We start from the raw sequence: 21150 nt of genomic DNA, 5'->3' as shown, positions 1-21150 counted from the left end.
GAAAACCCACCAGATCTATTCCTTCCGGCACCGGCGAGCTCTCTAATCTGAGAAAACTCTTCTTCTTGCTGACCAACGGATTCGATAGGAAGACACCCGAGGGGCTTATCAATTGCGAAGAGCTAGTTTTTCTTGTGGCGATCTCAGCAAAACGATTAATTTGGCGGGGAGATTCAGGGCTTAATTCTTTGGAAGAGAAGTACTACAGTAAACTTGCTCTGGCTCAACCTCGTCCCGCCGGAGATCACGTGGATAGGAAGAGATCCGGCGAGTGCCTGCCGTTGAAGCGCTGGATCCCGGCGAATCCCCACGCCGTTGACACCGAAAAGCTGTATCTCGAAGGGATATGCTATCATCCCCATCTGCGCGAGTGCCGCCTCGCAGATCGCAACCCTAACTTTCTCCGGCTACCTCAAGCTTATTAAGGTGTATAATGCTATGCTTCAGCTGTCTTGGGTGACTCTTGTTCCTATCCTGGTTGATAACCTTCTCCTTTTGTAGCGTATTCTTCTCCTTAACTCTAGGATTAATTTCTTCTCTTTTACTAATATATATCATAAATGATGAATAAGGAGAGATCATAGAAGATCTCAAAGCTTTATCTTTTTCCTCTCTCTCTCTCTCTCTCTCTCCTCTACAAATTCTAAATCTATTTTCTGAAGTTTAACTAGGTATCATCAGAGCATCCAAGTGCCTCGTTTTTTTTTCTTTCAAAAGATTGATAATCTAGCTTGAATCAAGTACGGTGATGTTACTATGATTTGATATATTCTTTTCCCCATGTCCGGTGCCAAGATCTAGTTGTTGTTTGTTTGCTCTGGTGAGTGAAGAATCGTCTACTGGAAAAACTATTGTTACACCTACACGACATGGGCAAGATCTTGGAAGCTCTATATTTCTGGATGAGGAATATAGGATATATTACAGGTGCAGTTAAGACACCGAATTCATCAGACATGAGGGATGGGAATCGAATAATTCAATTGTTATGTCTACGAAGCCAGAGATTGGGAGTACTTATATATGTTTGTACAGACGTCAAAACAGATCTGGGATCTTGTGCAGCTACGAGAGAAAGGAAGGTTTGTCACCCAGGATTTAAACAAGTATCATCACCCAAGACAAGACAGAGAGAGACTGAGAGCATAGCTGCACACCTTAATAACTTCAATACTCACATTTGAGGAAGCATCTCAAAAGTGAGTACCAGAGTTATTCACCTGAACCAGCGGGATTTCCAGCAATATAATTAATCAGAACAGGGGAACATTAAGGATCCTTAACATAGTTTCTTTATATTATATAGACATGCCAAGTATACTGTGAAAACCATCAGAATCGTTACAAGGTAATATGCTATTTAGGTAAATGCAATCTCTTGGTATGGAAGCATAGCACGCAAAAACACCAGAATCATGAACATACACAGAGGAAAGCAAAGGCCTCTAATTTAATTAACCACGGCGGCTAGCCACGCCGCCAACCTCGCCTCGTTCCGGGGCATCATCGGCGGCAGCACCGGTAACAGGGCGAGTACAAGGCCGAGGATGAACGTCAGGAACATCACGAAGGCACCCTCAAAGGAGACGAGGGGCCCGGCGCGGGCAAGGACGCTTACGGCGGCTGTTAGGATAAGGAAACCGATGCCGGAAATGACTCGGTCGACGTGGACGTCGTCGCGGCGCAACACCGGCACACCTTCAACTCTCTGGACCTCCTCCTGCCCAACTCCCCTGTCTTCCATCGTCTTTGGTTTCCCCCTCGAAACTTAATTACAGACGAAGGAGATCGTAAGGCCTTTTATAAGCAACGGCGATCGAATAACTTTGATGATTTTGCTTTACGAGAGAAGTGAAGGCTATAGGGATGGGAAAACTTTGGACTTTGGACTTTGGATCATTTGAGGCAGCATTCTGATTCTCTTGGTATGGGGTCCATTGTTCCTACAGAGGTATGACACTCTCCCCGACGGATGCCGTGGCAGGTAACACAAAAGTACAGTTATAAATTAAAATATTTATAAAGAATAATGACTTGGAAAATTCTTCTCAACTATTTGAGTATACGATTTATAAAATTATTTAATGGAATAATAACACAAGGGTTCAAAGTCAAGCCTTGTGTTAGGATAGAATCATAGAAGAACGGGATAAATGGAGTTTTTTGGGGGTTAATTTTATTTTAGATTTTAGTTGAGATAAAAAAAAAAAAACAACTATCTTATTCTTTTATCCCAAAGGTAAAATAACTAATTTTTCCTTAATGATATATTATGATGATTAATCTTTATTCTTATTTAGATTCAGATAATCACATTGTAATATGACTAATTGACTATATTACTAAACATATATATAGATATATATATAATAAAAACTATCTTTATTTTGAGATAAGTTATCTTATTATCTCTATTCCAATTTTTTCTTTATCTAGTTGTAAGTTGAAAACCCGGTGGCACCTCACGGTTTAACCTGGTGCGGTGATATTTGGACAATAACAGAGCACGGCAAAAAGTCTTTCTTTTTAGCTATAAGGTCATCATTTTCATATAATATATGCGTGACTCGGAAGATAAGGTAGAGAGTGGACTTATTGGTGATCTCCTTTTCCTCTACTGGCTCTTGCCTCAGATCCCCTTCCTTTCCCAAATTGAATTCTTCCAGATCTTCGATCGACATGGCTCCTCCTAGGAAGGTACTTGTTATTTCCTCTCCCCTTCTCCCTGTCTCTTTCTAACTTCAATACGATTTGGGTCCTCCTTCAATTTCCCAACTCTTCTCTTCACAGGGCTCATCGATTCGTTACAATTAGTACTGCCATAGCTCTAGATTAATTATCCGATCTATAGGATTAAGCTCGGATCAAAGGGACATGCCAAGATCTTGGTTATCCAATAGAGCTCGATATATTTTCGACATAAGGTAAGGATGTGCAATATTCATGCGAATTATTTAGATCACTAGATTAAACCTTTTAATTACTCTTATCTAACAAATATCGATATGATATGGTCCATGGTATGCTTGCTATAGAAGCAATACAATCAGTGACAACGGGGAAGATAAGGATAAAAAAACTAGATCTCTCTCCTCTTTTTTTTTTCCTTCGTCTTGAATACACCAGAGTTTCCTAGAAATTAGTGTGTATGATTGACTAGAATCAGTATATTACAATATAATTCCAAATTAATATAATACTATGTTATAGATTAGAGACTTGGAGATCACGAATACCTTATCGGAATGCAAGGGAACTACGTTTGCATAGGCGTCATTTGAGTCGGTCTGGGAGAGTTGTATATATAGATAGCAAGGCGTGTTGGGACGTAGACGAACTATTGCATGTAAACTAAGAAAAGCTAATTAACTAGTTAAATGGATAACGTACCTGGCCTCTCTTCCTTCATCGCCATGTTTATCGTCGCCAGCTCCGTCGCCGCCGTCCATTTCGCGCGTGACGACCCCTCCGCCGTCGCCTTTGCGTTGTTCAGCTTTGGCCTCCTCTTCGCCCTCTTCGCCTGCCTTCGAGCCTACGAGGGGCTGCGGGACGACGACCGCCACCTCGAAGCAAAGAGGGAGAAGTTAAAAGCTGCCATTTGGGTCGTGGCCACAACTCTTAGCTTCACATTCTCATTTCGTATCGCTGCCTTGATGCCCTTCGCCATGGCCGCCGTCGTCTGGGTTATGACCGTCTCCGCGGCTTCTGTTGGATTCTATGCGTTGTTCTTGTGATAAGACGCTCCTGCAATATATATTCGTATGTAAATCAATTGTAAGAGCTTGAATTTGTATGTATAGTTGTTTCTATATAAGATGGTACATTTGTACGCCAGTATAAAACATTTGTGAAGTTTACAAGTTTAAATTACTCTCCCTTTCCTATAATTGCAAGCTTTGCAATTTTTTTTTAGCTGGTCCTAGCAAAGTGCTAGCTCTTCTAGGATTCGAATTTTATCTCCCTCGTCAAGAGGGTTTCCATGCTGTCTCATAGGGCTCATCTTCTCTCCCCTCCCACTAAAAGGTGTTTTCTTATTTCATGTTCCCTCTCTATGTCCTCATTCTTTGTTATTATCGTCCGCCTCATGTCTCCTCTCTTGTTACCGTTGTTGTCATCCAACTCGCCTTGGTCCTATTCTCGACCTTTCATGTCACCGTTGTCTGCCCTAAGTGTTGTAAATTTTGCCTGCTTTAGCTTCGTCCTTGTCCTCGCCTAACCCATCTCCGCCTCACCTATCTTCCAACTCTGCCTAGGTCGCGGGACTCTTCCTCTGCCATGGCCTTGCCTCTTTTTTTTTTTTTAATTCTTTTCATCTATGTCCGAGCATATATTTTTCTCTATTCGTGGATGTAAATAACAAACTTGTAAATTTTTTCCATTCCTATTGTATCTTTCATATTTCTTTTATCGATTCTTGATTCTAGCATTTTAGAATTCACATGTCTATATAAAAATGAGTCTTCATGTGGTTTTGTTATAATCACTGGACTTTGTCACTAGCGTGCATGTATTTCTGTTTGGGCTTGCTACATTTTTTAAGCGAGAAGCTTGTTTTTAGAACGACTGCTCTATCTCTTTTTGTTTTATTGTGCTTGAATGTAATCATTTGATTAAAATTAATAATATGATATGTCTATGAGGGCTCTCTCTCAAGATAAAAGAAAAAAAGGTTTAAGTTTAAATAAACATGAAAATACATTGTATCAATCCCTCACTAAGTTGGACCAAATTTCATACTACATATTCTTTAAATTTTTATGTGTCAATTAACCTCTTAGCATGGTCGCCTGGGTTATCATGAAACATGTAGTTGTATGTAATTGTGGGAGTTTGATTTTTTTATGCACCTATGCTTTCATAATTGTAACATTTTAAAAGTTTCAAGTTAATTTTGAATAGCAACGATAGCAAAAGTTGGTTAATTGGTATTTAATTAAAATTGTAATTGGCTGTGACTGACTTAAATCATATTAATTATTAGCTCCATCTCATTGGGCTAAAAATTAATTATAGGGTCCAACATCATCTAGCTTGAACCAGCCCAGTAAAAGAGAAGCCCAACTAAATCCCGGGGCTTGCTTAGCGAGACGGCAGTGGCCTTAATATAATATAATATATACGTGCGTTCTTTTAACGCAGTCTATTATTATAACGTAGTAATTAGAACAATGAATTATCGAGGGCAAAGCGCAAGGAGGTGGCGGCCATAGAGGCGATCTGTGTCTCAGACTGTATTGGATTTGGTAATCCTTACGATCACTTCGATCCTTTGGTTCTTCGATTCAATCGGCAAAAGAGGTAGTTAGTTTTAGGTTATCTCATCATTTCGGTCTAGAATCTTCTCTGGTTTATGCAAGTTTAGGTTTCGATTCATATGGATTAGCTTTGGAAAGAGTAGATATTTGGGTTATGATCTGGAGAAACATATAATATTAACTCTTGTTGCACTGGTATGATTGAATCTTGCTTATCTAAGTTGTTGCTTGTTGTTTATCGTTAGAAGGAAATATGATGTCGTGTGAATAGATGTATATGCAGCTCAATTCAACCAGAGATTATGAGCCTATAATTTTTTAACTTCCTTATGTCAAGTGGAATAGTTGTATGCGGAATAGATCTATACTTTTTGACTTTAATGAGCCTTTGTTCACCTTTGCTCCTCATGCTCAGCTTCAAGCACAACCAATTTATGTAACATGTTTCCTCTGGCAAATTTTCTTGCTATTGTTTTATTTAGAGATGGGACCAAAAACCCAACACTAATGATTAATCTGTGTGGAGAGAAGATGAAAGTAGTTTCTGACTTGGACTTTTTTTTTGGATTGCTAAACTAAATGACAGGAAGATCCTCCGTCATCTGGTAAATAGATCAAGCCACTTTACTTGCCAATTGATGGTGGATTCAAGTACTCAATGTATCATTGTCCATCAATTATCAAGATCCAATTATTAGATATGAGATGAGGAGCCAAACTTAGTTGTATTGGCACTGATCAAATGAGTTTGCAGTACTCTGAAGCCTTCAGATTGTTAGATTTAGGCATGTAGCTCAGGATCGTCCAGTGAAATATCCCCTTTCATGGTTGGAATTGGAATAACATTTAGTTTGGGAAGGCATCTTGTTGTTTTTGATCTTTTGATAGCTCAAATATTTGTGAGCGAAGAGCTTAATGATAAAACATTGCATGCTACAATATTTGTAGGGTTACTCTCTTCAAAGGTGTGATTTCTGTTGCCTAAAGCAGGCAGATTTATTGCATAACAGCAGGTGACTTCTTAGTACAACAGTATATTCTGACTCTAGACATTGCTTCATGTACAGAAGCAAGGATCTCCCAACATTCAGATGATGAGAGAATTGGAATAATTCTTTTATGCTCAAGGGTGATGTGAGCTATGGAATATATGATTTGATATTCCCTCTCCATTTCTCCTTCCAGTAGAACAAACAATGATAGTAGAGTATTTTGCTGTGCTGAGATGTGAAAAGAACTCTCTGCTTTTGTGCAAATTATATCTCTGTTGAGTATGTTCCAGCCAAACTGAATTGTTGGAATTGTTCTCGTACATTATCTTTTCTGATGCAAATTGAATCCTATTTTTCTTCCACTTCAATTGTTGGAAGGGAAATGCAGATTGGCAGGTCTTGTGGATTGTCTAAATGATCTGGTAAACCTTGATAGCTTTTAATGCTTTATATTGCAGGGAAGAGTTACTCTCCAAAGCCTTTCCATTTGTGTATAGAGAATGATATGGTTCATTTTGATTTAAAAGGATTCCTTGCATGAAATAGTATGCATGTCATTAGGGCTTTATAAATGGATTGTCACTTGTGCACATTTCAGTCCGAGGAGACTCAGAAGACAAGTGACAAGCTCTCAAAATGGTAAATATATCTCTTCACATTCCAGAATAAAATAATTCTTTCTTCTTTCTATTGTAGGTGGAGATAAAATTATAAATTCTTTACTGTTAGTAAACAATGGTAGCACATGATATTGCTAGTTTTATTTAGTAGTGGACCTGGAAAGTCTATTGGGCTTTTGTTGTTATTTCATCTATGTTAGCTGGATTGTTGGGTTTGGTATCTTACAATTTCGATTTGTTTTTCATCTCTGTTGAAATTTTCTGATATTCAGGTTACTGGTTGATCAGTAACTGAAAGTGTGAAACAAAGAAAAGCTTAAAAATACTCAAGTTTTTAAGTGTTAGAATACAAAACTCATGAATTCCTTTTAGAACGATTCTGTTTATGTTGGTTAAGCATCTCAATGCATTCATTTTAGAAACTTCTAAACCCTTTACTTTGATGTAGATAATTTGATATTTATTGATGCATCCCTATTGGTTTTTTCTAATTAGAAGATTTCCTGTATAAAAATTTGTCTCTTTCATTGTTTTACTTCTCTATTATAACTTGAGGCTGCACAAAAAAGTTATTTATCTTCAACTCATCCCTTAATAAATGCTCACCGTCAATGTATCTTTCTTGCCAAGGGTGACACATTTTGACCCGACATGAAGATTTTAACATCCTACCCTGTGGATGGACAGTAGGTGAGAAGAGGAGAAAATTAATAGAGACATATTTTCCAGATATTTTAACGCAGGATCTTGATAAAAATACACGTGCATCTTGCATCTGATAAGCATGCTTACTAATTAATCTAAACAAATATATTAGTTTTGATTAATGATTTTTTTTCTAGATTAAGATAAGAATACAGGTGACATTGACGAGCATGAAAATTATTTCCTAACTCATCAACTTTGAGTAACTCTGATTAATTGCCTGGTTTAGCTGTAGAATAAAAATAAGTTTATTATGTTATAAACTTCCTTATACTAGTATAGTAAGTAAATAACTATTTAAGCCTATATTATATATAGTAATAATTACTTCTATCTCCTTCCTTTTTTTATTTAATATTTTTATATTTACTCATTATTATTTACTCTTACAAATATATTGTTTTAGTTAATTATCATTTTAATCACTCTCTCTTTCCTCTTCTCATTTTTCTTCTCATCCATTCATTATAGAGTGTATTTCAGTTATTTGCTAAACTGTCATTTCAATTTTCTGGTATGTCAATTGTTGTATATAATTCAATAGTAGAATAGATTATACAGGTATACATTCTCTTGTGCTAGTATAAGAAATTAGAATAAGTAGTATTGGCCTTCTTTTACGAATGAATGGGACTTGAAGAATAAGAAAATCCACGAGGCCTAAAAAATGTAATATTATATACATGCCTTGTGTTCGTTCAATGAAGATAATCTTCTCTGATCATTAAAACAGAGTAATTATATTCGCAAATAGTTTTGTGTCATTATAAAGCAGCAAATTTTAGACCATTTCTTTATTTCAATCTTGAATTGGTCACTGGTTTATGCAATTTTATTACGTTTCTCTTAGATAGCGTCTTTAATACTTGAGGATGGTCTATTCAGATGAGTTAGCTTGGGAAGAATTTTGAATTATGATCTGGAGTAACATATATACTATGTTGTTATTTTTGAATCTTGCTTGACTAAGTTATTGTGTCACAATAATACAATATATTAATCCGATTTATAGCGGTTGAAATTTAGATTTGCATGGGATTTTGAGATCCGTGGGTGGAGGTATGGATTTCTAGGTATAAGATAGAGATGATGATGGAGTGGAGGCCAAGTAGTTAATGTGGTGATGGTTTGCGGATGCGATAGATGGTTGAAAGCTATGATTGGTCTACAACTGTGGTAAAAATTATATGAGAGATAGAGATGGTTAAGATAGGGAGCGAAAGAGAGAAGTAGGCCTATCTTACGGGACTAGAGGAGTCGACGAAAGAGGGAGATTAGAAGCTAGGGAAGAACGTGGCAACGGCTGGTTAGTAAAGGAGGAGGAGAGAGATGTAGAGACCGATGACTTAGTTGAGAGAGATGACTTAGTTGAGAGAGATGTAGAGGCCAATGACTTAGTTGAGAGAGATGCCAGGGTAAAAACCAATTAATCTCTTATTCCAAGCATATCTAAGATACAAGCTATAAGATCCTATTTACATATATTAAGTTAAAAAGTCTAAAACAAATTTAATTAAACTAGTCTTCCTTATCTTCTCGGATTAATTCTTTGTTTTGCTGTAAATAAATTCGAAGTTGGAGGAGTCGTAAATATCAAAATTGTAGATATAGAGGTCGGTGATCTTATCTAACTGATTTAATATTATTCAGATATCTGTATAATATTCTGTGAATATTTTTTCAAAATTACAGGGTTGAATTTAGCTAATTAAATAAAATTCTAATCTACTAAAATTTTAACTAAATTAAATAATTAAGTAAGATAATTAAATTCAATTAAATCTAAGTTGACTTGATCCGATCTGGGTCGCTTCGCAATACCCATAGAATAATGTCCTTTTCTTTTTCTATTTGTTACGTGATTATTTTGCTGTCAAGGTTCAACCATGTATCGAATTGGCTAGTTCGCCGAACTGTTTTGAAATATTATTACAGCCAGATGCACTATTTTAATTCATCTGATAAAAAACACGCTAATACCAACCATGGGATTATATATATATATATATTAAGAAATATTATATAATATAAGTAAAAGTTGTTTAATATTTATATTGTATGGTTATAAAGCTGTAAGCCAATTACAAGAAAATCAAATTATTGACGCGGTCAACAGCCGCGTGTCATCGACTTTGACTTCATCAAACACGAATTAATAGATTAGCAACCGGTTTTCACAATTCTCATATTCGGTTAAATACAGATGGGACAACAATAAAACAAGGGATTAAGCAAAAGCAGCAGTGATTCAATACTAACCAATTACCAAGGTATTTTCATTTGTTGATAAATTAAGGGTGGTATATAAGGCATTTTATATGTGTGACTAGATTAATTGGTAATTAAACTAGAATTTAAATAGTCTTTTATTACTTACTGTTGTAACTGTTTTCTTAATAATAGTATAATACTATAGAAATTTATACGTCACTTTTGAATATTTAAAATTCATCTCAAACTTGTACCATTATTTTTAATCTTTTTATAAAAAGATGGATGGACACTGAAAAGCTAATCACTGAATTTATTTGTCATTAAGCAAAATTCTTGTAAGTAAAGGTACAAGTTGTTGATCTGGATAGGATACAGACGTAGGGACACAAATTCGTCACGGCAAGACAAGAAGTAGGATGTATTAGATTTCTCTACGGTTGTATGCATGTAGCTACTGATGGGAATTTCTTCAATATGATGGAGGAGCTATTTCACAGGAAAAGTAGTTGCCTGCGTGCCGATCTGCTAGTCTTCGTGCTTCTTGCTTGTCTGACCTTTGATTTCGAGATGGTGGTCGCAGTCTTCGTGGAAGAAGAACAAGTAAGTGATGGCACAGATGGTGGCGGTAGACATGCACCAGATGATAACTTTCGCCGGGAGCGGCATGATGGTGGCGATGCGATCGGAAAAGACGAAGATCAAGTGGATGGAGACGGAGAGCACCGCGTTCTTGAGGCCTTTGATCTTGGAGGTATCCCGCGGGTTCCGGTCGAAGTGGCGGAGAGCGTAGAATAGGATCAGCAAGTCCATCCCGGAGGCGGCGGCGAAGGCAACCGAATCTCCCCGCCAATTTATGATTATGGCCGTGGTCAACGCTAGGATGGCAAGGACGCGGAATAGATCTGGTGGATTCTCTGTCTTTCGCTGCTCGCCGGTATTTCGCCTTGCTGCTGCCTCATTTGCTGTTGTCTTTGCCATGCTTGTTTTGGCTGGTGTTGTGTGGGAAACAATCCCTCCGCCAATTTGCTGAAATATTGTTCTAAGTCAACCTCTCGTCTATTTTAAAAAAAAAAAAGACGATTTTTGATAATATTTAATTCAAAATAATCATTCAACGAACGATACATATTACATATTGCATATCAAAAATGAAATCTCTCTCATTCTGTCAACTTGTCAGCGAGGAGGGGGTTCTTTCAATCGTCCTTTCGTAGAAATGAACTGATTTGTTTTCCGAAGAGAAACTTAACCTTATAACGCGTCGAGAGACTTTTGAACCTTAAATTGTATTTTGTAAACAACTACAATTATATCGTAAAATCTCTCCTCGTTAAACCGCAGGAACAGACTCCGGACTAGAGCCGTTGGAATTTATACTCATTTAATTAATTATAATATGAGATTTTAATCATATTCATTTTAACCATCTGAGAATTATCTTATTAGCCCTTACTCCTCAAGTTTGCTTTCAAAAGCAATGGGCAAATAGTCTTAATATCATGGGCGAATTTTCTTTTTAAAAGAGAAGTAAAAGAAAAAGAAAATAAAATTTAATGAGGTAATTTTTTTTTAAAGTAATGGAAATTCTCTATTTAGTTAGCTATTGTTAGATAAAAATTAATTCAAAGTATTAACAAGCCTCTTTGTACTATCTACTTTTCTTGCTATCAAATTTTGTACCTAATAATTTATACATATTAATTACTATTTATTATTTTAATTATTCTCTCATTGCTTGTTGAATTTTCTCTTAAAATATCTCTACTTTTATTTCACATCTATTGTAAATCTATAATATTACACCCTATAATAGTTTAGAATGAAACGAGTAATTTAGTACTTTTTTTTATTTGTCTAGTTTACGTCTAGTTTTTAAGCTCTCGAGTAATAATAATAATAATAATAATAATAATAATAATAATAATAATAATAAACTTTGAATGAGTAGCTAATTACACAAATTATTCCATAAGTAAGCAATTAATAAATTTAAGTTTGTAGCGTAGCCATCGGGAAGATGTTAGGTCGAAGGTTTGATTATGAAATGTAATGTCTTTCTTGGCAACTTGTCAATTGGAGTAGTTCAAACGTCCATTCTTTAAAATAGATGGCCTACCTTTTGAAACTTATATAAATTATTTAGAATTGTCTGTCATATTTTTAAAATATTGAAGCTTATCATATATATATATATCTCTCTCTCTGTGTGTAGTTTATTTCAACAGCTCAAGAATAATATAATGTTTATAATTTTAATCTAAGGCTATTTTTATAAAAGTAACACGAAAACTAAGGATATTTCAGGTTTTTATTTTTTAAATAATAAAATACTTTCTATTCTATTTACGTTAGTTGCTATGTATAAATTAACTCGAGTGTTAGTAAAGTAATAAAACTAAAATAATAAATATTTATTCGGTGGACTGTGACTGATTAAAATGATATATTCTATCTTCCACTCTTAAAATAAGTATGACTAATAGAAAATAATTTAATAATATAATATTTAATTGGATATATCAAATTATAATCTTTAATTTTTTTTAAAAAAAATTGAAAAGTTGATTTATCTTAAATTATATAATTATAATCCAGTTGTACTTTCTCTTCCTTATAACAAATAATTATAGTTGAACGCATTCCCTAGAAAGCCCTTCACTGGACTTTCCCGCACGGCCCATTTAAATTAGATGAGGAATTTAATCAAACAGTAGATACGCAGAGTGCCTGTGTCTCCAAACCACATGCATCGCGCGCGCGTCTCGCCGCCGTCTTTCTCTTCCCATATTCCACGATCTATGCCGCAAAGTGTCGAACACCTTATAAGCGGCATGATCGTTTCACGTCAAACGAGTCTCGCCTCCATTTTAAAGAAGGGAAGCACAGGGAGTGAGAGTTGGAGCAAGGAGTCGAAAGACCGCCTTGGACTTTGTCGTACCGGGGGCTGTTCATGCCTCCACAGTGGGAGGAGACGGCGGAAGTCATCGCCTACGACTCCGCCACTTGGCTTCCGCCGATCGTCTTAGTCTGTGGCCCTGGCAATAGCGGCAACTCCACCTTCTCGCGCCTCCTCCTTAATACCCTCTTGAAGAGGTCTGATGTCAGTAATTCTTATTCTACTCGTTTATTCAGTTAGGTTTCGATTTAGATTACAAGGCCTTGGCCTTTGTCAAAAAAAAAAAAAAAAAGGTTTTGATTTAGATTGGTATTTGGATGGATATGGATAGGTATAAGAAGGTGGGTTATTTGGATACTGATGTGGGGCAACCGGAGTTCACTCCTCCTGTTTGTGTTTCTCTTCACATTGTTGATGGTCAAACTGCAGGCATGATTCTTTCGCTATTTCATTCTCTCTCTCTCTCTCTCTCTCTCTCTCTCTTTTCCTTATGATCATTTCCTCTTTGCTAGTCTATATTGGGTTTTCATCTTTTTTTCAAAAATTTTAAGAGAAAAGAGAAGAGAGCATGATTGTTATGAGATTGCTTGCCTTCGGTTTGCAGATTTGACGATTCTCTGCTGGAAAGACACCGGAGAGGTACGCAACTTATACCAGATATTATTTTCTTACCAGTTTCTGGTGTAATATATCCAATTACTCTGCTTCAACAATGTAAATTTATGATCCATTGAATGATAGACTTGATCTACGGTTTTAAATAGAAGATTGCTGCATTTTGGCGCTTTTTGCTAACATGATCCATTTCTTATTGCGTTTATCTCGACTGACTTGCTTGTTGGAATTACTATAGTATGAGCTCGGGTTCCTTATGGAAGCCTCATTGTATTTTTCTTTAGATTCTTCTTTTTTGGTGATGTCTGAGAGGAATCCAGAAGCTCACTTGAACTATATATTCCGCATCTATGATTACTTTCTTAGTGAGTACAGTCAATTTTGCAAACCTGATAGTCCTGGCAAACCAATGCTGCCTCTTATTATTAATACTTCAGGATGGGTGAAAGGTATGTGTTAGTAGTGATCATGCCAATGGCAGTTTCTTAGCTTATTTCTAATAGAATAGTTGCCCTGAGAGTTGTTTGCAGTATCTACTTAGTGGCAGTTTTCTGTGCTTATTTTCTTGGTGAAGCTCTAATTTTTGTAGTTTCGTTATAAATTCAAGTGGCTTAGTTTCACCTTGCTATCATAGGTATTGGATATGATATGTTGGTTGAGGTGCTGCAGAATATGTATCCCACTAATGTGGTATCAGTAAGGACATCTCTAGAGAGTAAGAATTTACCATGTGGAATGTTCTGGTTAGATGGAAAGGAAAAAGCACCAGTTAATTTGATTGAAATTTGTGGCAACTCTTCTATATAAGTCGCCTGTTTTAACTAGAGATGCCATATACATAAGAAATCCCGGTTTGAAAAAACCTTATCGTATGATACTTGAGAAGAAGTATCAAACTATGTGGCTGTGGAAAAGTTCGATAACTTTAGTTTTAACAATGCTTTACTTGCTTGCTTTGCTGCCTCTGCATGATCTTAGTATGTTCCCTGATTTTTTTTTATTTCTGTCCTATATTTCAAACCACTGGGAAGCTTAATAATGTGAAAGGTAAGCAACACCTTAATATTCTTGGTAGTCTAAACTTTCTAATCAAAGGCACCAATTGTCTTATAAGTGAAAAATGAAACTGTTTTATAACATAAATTTTCTTGTGGAGTTGGTCTAGTTTTCATGCATCTGAGTATCAAGAAAAACATACTTATGGTTGGATTTATCAGGAACTGTATCTTACACATGACATGATCATTAAGTACCATATATTCACTCTTTATCTCTTCCTATACCCATGTCAAGAATCATCAGAGCTGTAGACTTTTCAAGACGTCGGCTCTATGTGATCACTCCTGTTCCTCATCATCGCCAACTAGGAGAAATCAATATTCTTCTACCAGGTTCTGTTGTGCTTCCTGGTCTCTTGCAGGTAACTGTGCGTCACAAGGCCCTCATATTGCTAAAATAAGATGTCCTGAGAACTATTATACTGGGTTCTACATTTATGATTGCTGTTCTGGTATGTTCATTCTGTGATATCCATTTTGGGTAATTCAGTTAATTTTATCTGTTCACATTAGGAATGTATAGAAACTAATTTGTTTCGGGTTTGTGCGTTTGTAATATACTAGTTGGTTGTTATAGTTGTTTCTCTGTATCTTTCGTGGATGCCCTAAAAATGTGGAATACTAACTTCAATCATTCTACAGGTACTAGAACCGAAAGATAGACCACATTGAAGAAACCTTTAGTTAGAATCTCAAATGGCAAATGCATGCGGTTCATATGGATAAGCAGGTTTCCAGTAGGCAGTAGCATACCTTTTCCAAATTATTTGCGTTTTTGTCCTTAGAGAAATGTGCTGTATATCTAGATACTGTTACACATGACTGAGACTGAGATCTTGAGAAAAGTAATATTCTAGTAGATTATGCGTTTGCAACAAGATGTTGGATGATTTGGGATGATATGTTGATAAAGTGGGATAAAGATGGGCCATATCTAAACCCGAGGTGTTGCCTGGCTGAAGTTGGAAATAATGGCATATCATTTGTCAGCCAAATGCAAATAATTTACGACGCCTGGAAAAGTTCAACTGGATAAACACATTATGGTACCAACGATTCTCCCCCTTAGAATAACAAGAATGGGAATGAGCGTACACACTTAAAACAGGGATATGCTATGTACTTGATATCATAGCAGGAAGCACGAGAAGCTTGTCAAGCAAATTATATACAATCCTTCAACTGCCGGTCTTCAATGCAACTAATAAACAAGCAAAATTGAACTAGCGAGATATCATACTAGAACGAAATAGAGCAGCAATCCGTAGTCTTTGTTCTGAAGCCAACAAAGCAGTAATGGAGAGAAAAAAAAAACAAAAATAGGGTTAGGAAACCCTCAAATATCAGAAATAATTGACTTGCAGCTGTTTAAAATCTTCTAGTGCTGTAATTAAGCATAACAGGATAAATTACACCAAAATCAATTGACATCCTAAGCCTGGAGAATGGTAACAGGCAGTAGTGCTTTTGCTTATCTTCAACCGGGAGAGTTGTATAAGACAATAGACATCATGCTTGTTATTGCTGCTTCCCTCTTCCTTTGGGCAAAGGATAATGCAGGAGATACTCTTTGAGATAGAATGACAGTATAGAAGCAGCACACATAAACTTCAAATAAAAGAATGATGATGATGTCTCCCTCCACAGACAAAACACCTTGTTCTCTTTTTTTTTCAGTACACATCTACAGAACAAACAGTGGAATAGACTGACATCATTACCAGCCAATTTGAAGGTTGTCGAGATTACAGAAAATAGTCAGGAGTCTTGCGAGTGGTATCCGGCTCAATCTGCCGTGGTGCTGGATCAAATTGAAGGAAATTCTGAACCATGTTTTCCCCAATCTCCATTATTGCTGCCATGTTACCACAACGGTAACAGTAGTTTGGGGCACTAAATACTGTGACGACATTTTTATCCTGCATGCATACCAGATAATAAGATCATGCTGAAATCAACTAAGCAAATGCGTGAGTTCCCATGACTACAGAAAGTGATGTGGTTTGGTACATAAATCACATTATTTTATAAAATCTCCTGGAAAAATACAAATAAAGGATTAATGATTTTTTTTGCAAATGAAGTTCTGATTGATTACTTTTCTCTATCAACCATAATACCTAACAATTATCAGATTTTCGCTTGCTCAATTCCTGAGAACTGAAAAAAGAGGACTGACGTTTGGACTAACCACAGCAGTCTATCCAAAGAAAAATCATTATAAAGGCAATCAAAATGATACCCTACAGCCTCTAGTGAAGCCAAGCATCTTTTTTTCTTTCTTTCATTTCTTTGAGGCTAGGACAAGGGCAAAGTCAATCCATCAAAGACTTTTACTTTCAGTTTGACAGGTAGAAGTCATCCTCCATTCTTGTGTCTTCTATCTATCTAGTGAAGATAATTCTCAGAGACAAAAAAAAAGAAGAAGAGTTTAATATTTTTTATGAACTGTACATAGTTAAATATCTCAATCATCCATCAGAATCATATAACATAGCTAATCTGAAGAAATAGGATTTAACTGAGGGGCATTTAACATACACAGCTATTTAGCAGTAAACAATAGGTTGCCATAATTTGAGTACACAATCTTGATATTATATTACTCATACTTATAGAAGCTGAAATGGAGTATAAAAATACAGACAGCAATTATAATAAACTCACCTGACACCAATTGAAACCTTCCATGACAAGTTGGTGGGCTCTAGCAACAAGACTAAGCCCATTGGTGTGATTGAATTGTTGAGCAATGTCCTGACCAAATGTGTATCCTGCTCCCCTCGGTGATATTCCCCAGCCACATCTATCATCAGGATCAGACCATAGAAGATCACACATAGGACCTTCATGAGGGACCTACAAACCATATAGCAGGATTAAATGTATGAACAAGTTTATAGATGGCTGGAGGAGAAAGCATTTTATAGGGCGATAGAAATGTTTTTCTCATCTAAAGCCCTGGATATTCATTCAAACTAGTGAAATAGTTCAATGAGAGTCTCGCTTTGGAAAGACGAAGACATCTTATAAAAAAGCAACTAAGATGAGACTGATGGCAACAGTATTAGCCAAACTATGACAAAAAGCAAAGTCTCTATCATTGCAGTGCATAAAAAGGTTCGTGATTTCAACGAGTATATATAAGAGGAAATCTATTATATAATCATTTAATATTATAGCAGTAAAAGAATGTAAAAAGAAGGTTGCATAACTAATCAGCAATCCAAAACATTCACCTTAATCTACATTGATCAGACAACTTGAAAATTTAATCAGCACTCCATCATTAAATAATACTGGGAACGAGAAAGAGACTTAAGATAGAAAAATAACAATACCAGAACATTCATAGAAATCCAATCACTAGTCAAACTTTAAAAAGTAGGACATCAAGATACACTGAATTGTATGAAATATTTGTGATTCACCAAGTTTAGAGTACCTTAAATGCACACAACATGAAGAAACACAAGGTAAAAAGTAACAATGTGACAAGAACATAAGTTAAACTCTTAAAGCAAAAAGGTAATTTCATGAACCTCTGTCCCAAAACATTCTCAGGACAGTTCCTTGTGCAGCAGTTTGAGTACATGGTCTAATAAGTCTTGGTACTACTTTTATTTTGCAAGTGAAAGCAAGTAAAGATAAGTCTACTTTTTTTTTTAAAAAAAAAGCTGCCTTGATTAAAAGAAATAGGACAAACAATTTTGCATACCTCTTGTATACGGTCAAGAGCACGGATGTTATCCAATGTATCTAAGGATGGGGAAAGACCTCCATGCAAGCAGAATACCTATAAAATACAGTACGTACATAAGAGATCGATAATGCTACACAACTGATATGCAGACAAAAAGAACAAAGAAGACCTGATTCTCAATAAGAGCTGTAAGAGGTAGGTAGTCAAAGAGATCAGTGAAGTACTTCCAGACATTTGCATTCCCATATTTTCTCAAGCACTCATCATAAAACCCATATCTGAAAGCAAAACTCAAAAGTTCATCAGGAATTGTGCAAATCTATAACAATAAATACTATAAAAAGTGATAGTTCAACGAACAATCAAAAGGGAATCCTAATATCCAAGTGCATGCAGTCTAGAGAGCAACATTTTCTGCAGCCTTAGCCCATAGATGGAGAGGCTTTCTGTGGTTGAATGCGCTACTACATGATACATGGCTAAAAGACTTACCTCATCCAAAATCAAAGGCTTAACAACATTATCATACATTCTCTAGTCACCAAGATCAAGGAATAAAACAGGATAGATGGCCTAGAGGACATCTTGTAGCCTTTCAAAAAGACTTAATGCAAAATACCATTCCAAAAAATGGCCTAGAGGACAACCTTCACAAAATGGTTGGCAGTTGTTTGACCAAAAGTGTTAAAATCATAAATGGAAGATGATATTGACATTTGACAAACTATTATAAGTTATAGACTTAAATTACTATCAGGTAAAATAACAGGAACTGGGGGGAGAAAACAAGATAGCACGAACAAATTCCAATAGCTTCAAACAACCTACTAAAATGTTGTTTCATATTCTTCAATTTTATAATCTCACAACTGGAAGGTTGAAGAAAGAATTAAGTTATGACCTCAACATACCAAAGACTGTACAACCAGAGGGGAACAGTCATTATAATACTCTACAAATTTATTCCACAGAACTTGACAGGAAAACCGCAATATTCATAATATTGAAATTTTAACACTCAGTTATCATATATACTTCATAGCATGCAGCATATAACTGTTCAATGACATGCATGGATAGGAGTTAAAGAATAAAGGAAACATACACTTGTGTTATTTGCCTGCTCTCATGGTTCCCTCTAAGAATTGTAATTCTATCTCTGTAACGAACTTTCAGGGCAACTAATAGTGTGACCGTCTCCACAGAGTAATAACCACGATCTGTACAAGAGGGATAAAAATATGAAAACATAATCATATCAAATGTAAAGTAAATCACAATCCGATTCATTCACACATAAATACAAAGACGACAGAGCTCCATCTTATTCATCTAATTGACATAGCATACAAAGAAAGGTTTCTATATAAGAGTGAACATCACCCAACATCATAACAAATTTCAAGAAACCTTCGACTGTTTTCACTTTGTTAAAAGTCTTGACTTCAGTAAACATTGGAATAAAACACAACCATTTTTTTTTGGTGAATTTAACAAAAAAAGAAAAGGTACACGTGCACGAGAAATTAGCAATAGAAAGGAGAAGCTTAATCCTGATGGACATGATAATTTTAGATCCTAATCATGCCAAAAGCATCGGCCATCTCAAATTAAAGAAATAGCCCCACACACCTAAAAGATCGGAACCGATTAAGACCGACAGGAACACCATCAAAACCCTCCGATCAAATCAGCTTGTTAGGATCGTTACCGATTGGGACAATCGAAGTCTTAAATCTAAGACGCTCCAAAATTATCGCAGATCCCTACTTTCCAAAAGGAATCCTCAAAAGACACTGACCTACGTAGTCGCCCATGAAGAGGTAATTAGTATCCGGCACGTCGCCACCGATCTTGAACAGCTCGATGAGATCGTGGAACTGACCATGGATATCTCCACACACGGTCACGGGGCACTTCACGGGCTGCACGTTCCACTCCTCCATTAGAATCGCCTTCGCCTGCTCGCAGAGAGCCTTTACCTCCATCTCCGGCAAGAACTTGCATTCCCTCAGGTGCTCGATCTGGCGATCCAGATCCGCGTGCGACGGCATCGCTCCGGCTCACCAGATCTCCGACGAGAACCGATCGGACGGCGTGAATCGTCCGGAGATGCAATCGGATGGCGCCGGGTATGGGGATTCAGACTAATCAAAGCATCCAGGAGGGAGATCGGAAGGGAATTAGGTTTAGGGTTAGGGTCGAAGAGCAGGAGCGGAAACGAGGAGAAAGAGGTGGCCTCATCGCTCGCTCGCAGGAGTTTGTTTTCTTTTTTCTTTTGTCATTTCTTTAATTCTTTTTTTTTTTTTAATTTGCACCATTATGCCGCGGTAGGCGGTAAGTTAAAAAAAGAAGAAGGAGAGTAACCGATCTGGACCGTTGGAAGGTAGATCAATGAATTGGACGGTGATGGGACGGAAAGATTCAGCAAGTGTGATGCTCCGCGCGTGACCGTTGTTTGAGGTCGAACGGAAATCGACAAACAAGAGGCCAAGTCAAATGCTTCAGCTCGGCGACCATGTATCCCAAATCCCAACTGGAATTCTCTACCGCCTTTTAACGACAATTGGGCTCGGCCCATGAATAATACTAATAAATACTATTGGGCTTAGTCCTTGACTAACTTGAAATTATATATATATATATATATATATATATATATATTATCTTCCAATTTTTTCTTTTTTAATAAATAGATTAGTTTTTTTTGTTACGGTGAGTCCGAAAGTTAGATATAGGATAGATTAGTTTTTTTATTTTTATCGTGAGCTCGAAAATTAGATATGGACCTGATAAAAAACTAACCCTCCTTAGATATAAGTATAGAGGCACTTAAGCCTCACCAAACTTTTAGTTGCTTAATTTAGGCTTTAAACCATATCCGTTGTCAAATAATTACTATAAATCAAACGCTACCGAAACTTGCTATAAACGGTAACTACTCCTCTAAATTAACTATTAATTGAATTAAACTAAACTATTAAACTATTAAATAATTTTGTCGTTTAACTATTAATTGAATTAAACTAAACTATTAAACTATTAAATAATTTTGTCGTAATATTATTTGAACTTAGATTATGAAGAACGTA

General features: G+C 36.3%; 3 protein-coding genes and 2 long non-coding RNA genes across 6 annotated transcripts; 3 read left to right on the top strand and 2 right to left on the bottom strand.

The window, feature by feature from the left end:
• Positions 1-2543: 2543 nt before the first annotated feature.
• Positions 2544-3887, top strand: LOC140771094 (uncharacterized). 2 transcript variants are annotated; one of them, XM_073112487.1, is made up of 3 exons: positions 2544-2697; positions 2791-2924; positions 3431-3887. In XM_073112487.1, exons 2-3 carry the CDS (start codon positions 2875-2877, stop codon positions 3732-3734), a joined length of 354 nt encoding a protein of 117 aa, XP_072968588.1. In that variant the 5' UTR covers positions 2544-2697; positions 2791-2874; the 3' UTR covers positions 3735-3887. The 2 variants fall into 2 exon arrangements, with proteins under 2 accessions (XP_072968588.1, XP_072968587.1); XM_073112486.1 differs by having other exon boundaries at positions 2545-2697; positions 2791-3887.
• Positions 3888-4711: 824 nt separating this feature from the next.
• Positions 4712-6596, top strand: LOC140770744 (uncharacterized). The gene is made up of 2 exons (XR_012106049.1): positions 4712-5298; positions 6323-6596. It is a non-coding gene; the product is annotated as an uncharacterized lncRNA (long non-coding RNA).
• A 3480-nt stretch (positions 6597-10076) lies between these two features.
• Positions 10077-11100, bottom strand: LOC140770745 (uncharacterized). The gene is made up of 2 exons (XR_012106050.1): positions 10919-11100; positions 10077-10812 (listed from the first exon to the last, which is right to left on the bottom strand). It is a non-coding gene; the product is annotated as an uncharacterized lncRNA (long non-coding RNA).
• A 1350-nt stretch (positions 11101-12450) lies between these two features.
• LOC140769751 (polynucleotide 5'-hydroxyl-kinase NOL9-like) lies at positions 12451-16036 on the top strand. The gene is made up of 6 exons (XM_073110611.1): positions 12451-12879; positions 13014-13111; positions 13287-13363; positions 13536-13746; positions 13932-14102; positions 14548-16036. The coding sequence occupies exons 1-6, from the start codon at positions 12737-12739 to the stop codon at positions 14754-14756; spliced, it is 909 nt and encodes a 302-aa protein (XP_072966712.1). The 5' UTR covers positions 12451-12736; the 3' UTR covers positions 14757-16036.
• Positions 15657-20335, bottom strand: LOC140770743 (serine/threonine-protein phosphatase PP2A-1 catalytic subunit-like). The gene is made up of 6 exons (XM_073112004.1): positions 19860-20335; positions 19164-19278; positions 18228-18336; positions 18074-18151; positions 17023-17214; positions 15657-16274 (listed from the first exon to the last, which is right to left on the bottom strand). The coding sequence occupies exons 1-6, from the start codon at positions 20110-20112 to the stop codon at positions 16101-16103; spliced, it is 921 nt and encodes a 306-aa protein (XP_072968105.1). The 5' UTR covers positions 20113-20335; the 3' UTR covers positions 15657-16100.
• Positions 20336-21150: the final 815 nt, after the last annotated feature.

The sequence above is a fragment of the Typha angustifolia genome, chromosome 11, assembly GCF_048772165.1.
Source record: "Typha angustifolia cultivar Huaian chromosome 11, ASM4877216v1, whole genome shotgun sequence".
Lineage (NCBI taxonomy): Eukaryota > Viridiplantae > Streptophyta > Magnoliopsida > Poales > Typhaceae > Typha > Typha angustifolia.
The sequence above is the reverse complement of the archived record's forward strand: the minus strand, read 5'-3'. Positions and strand labels throughout refer to the sequence as shown.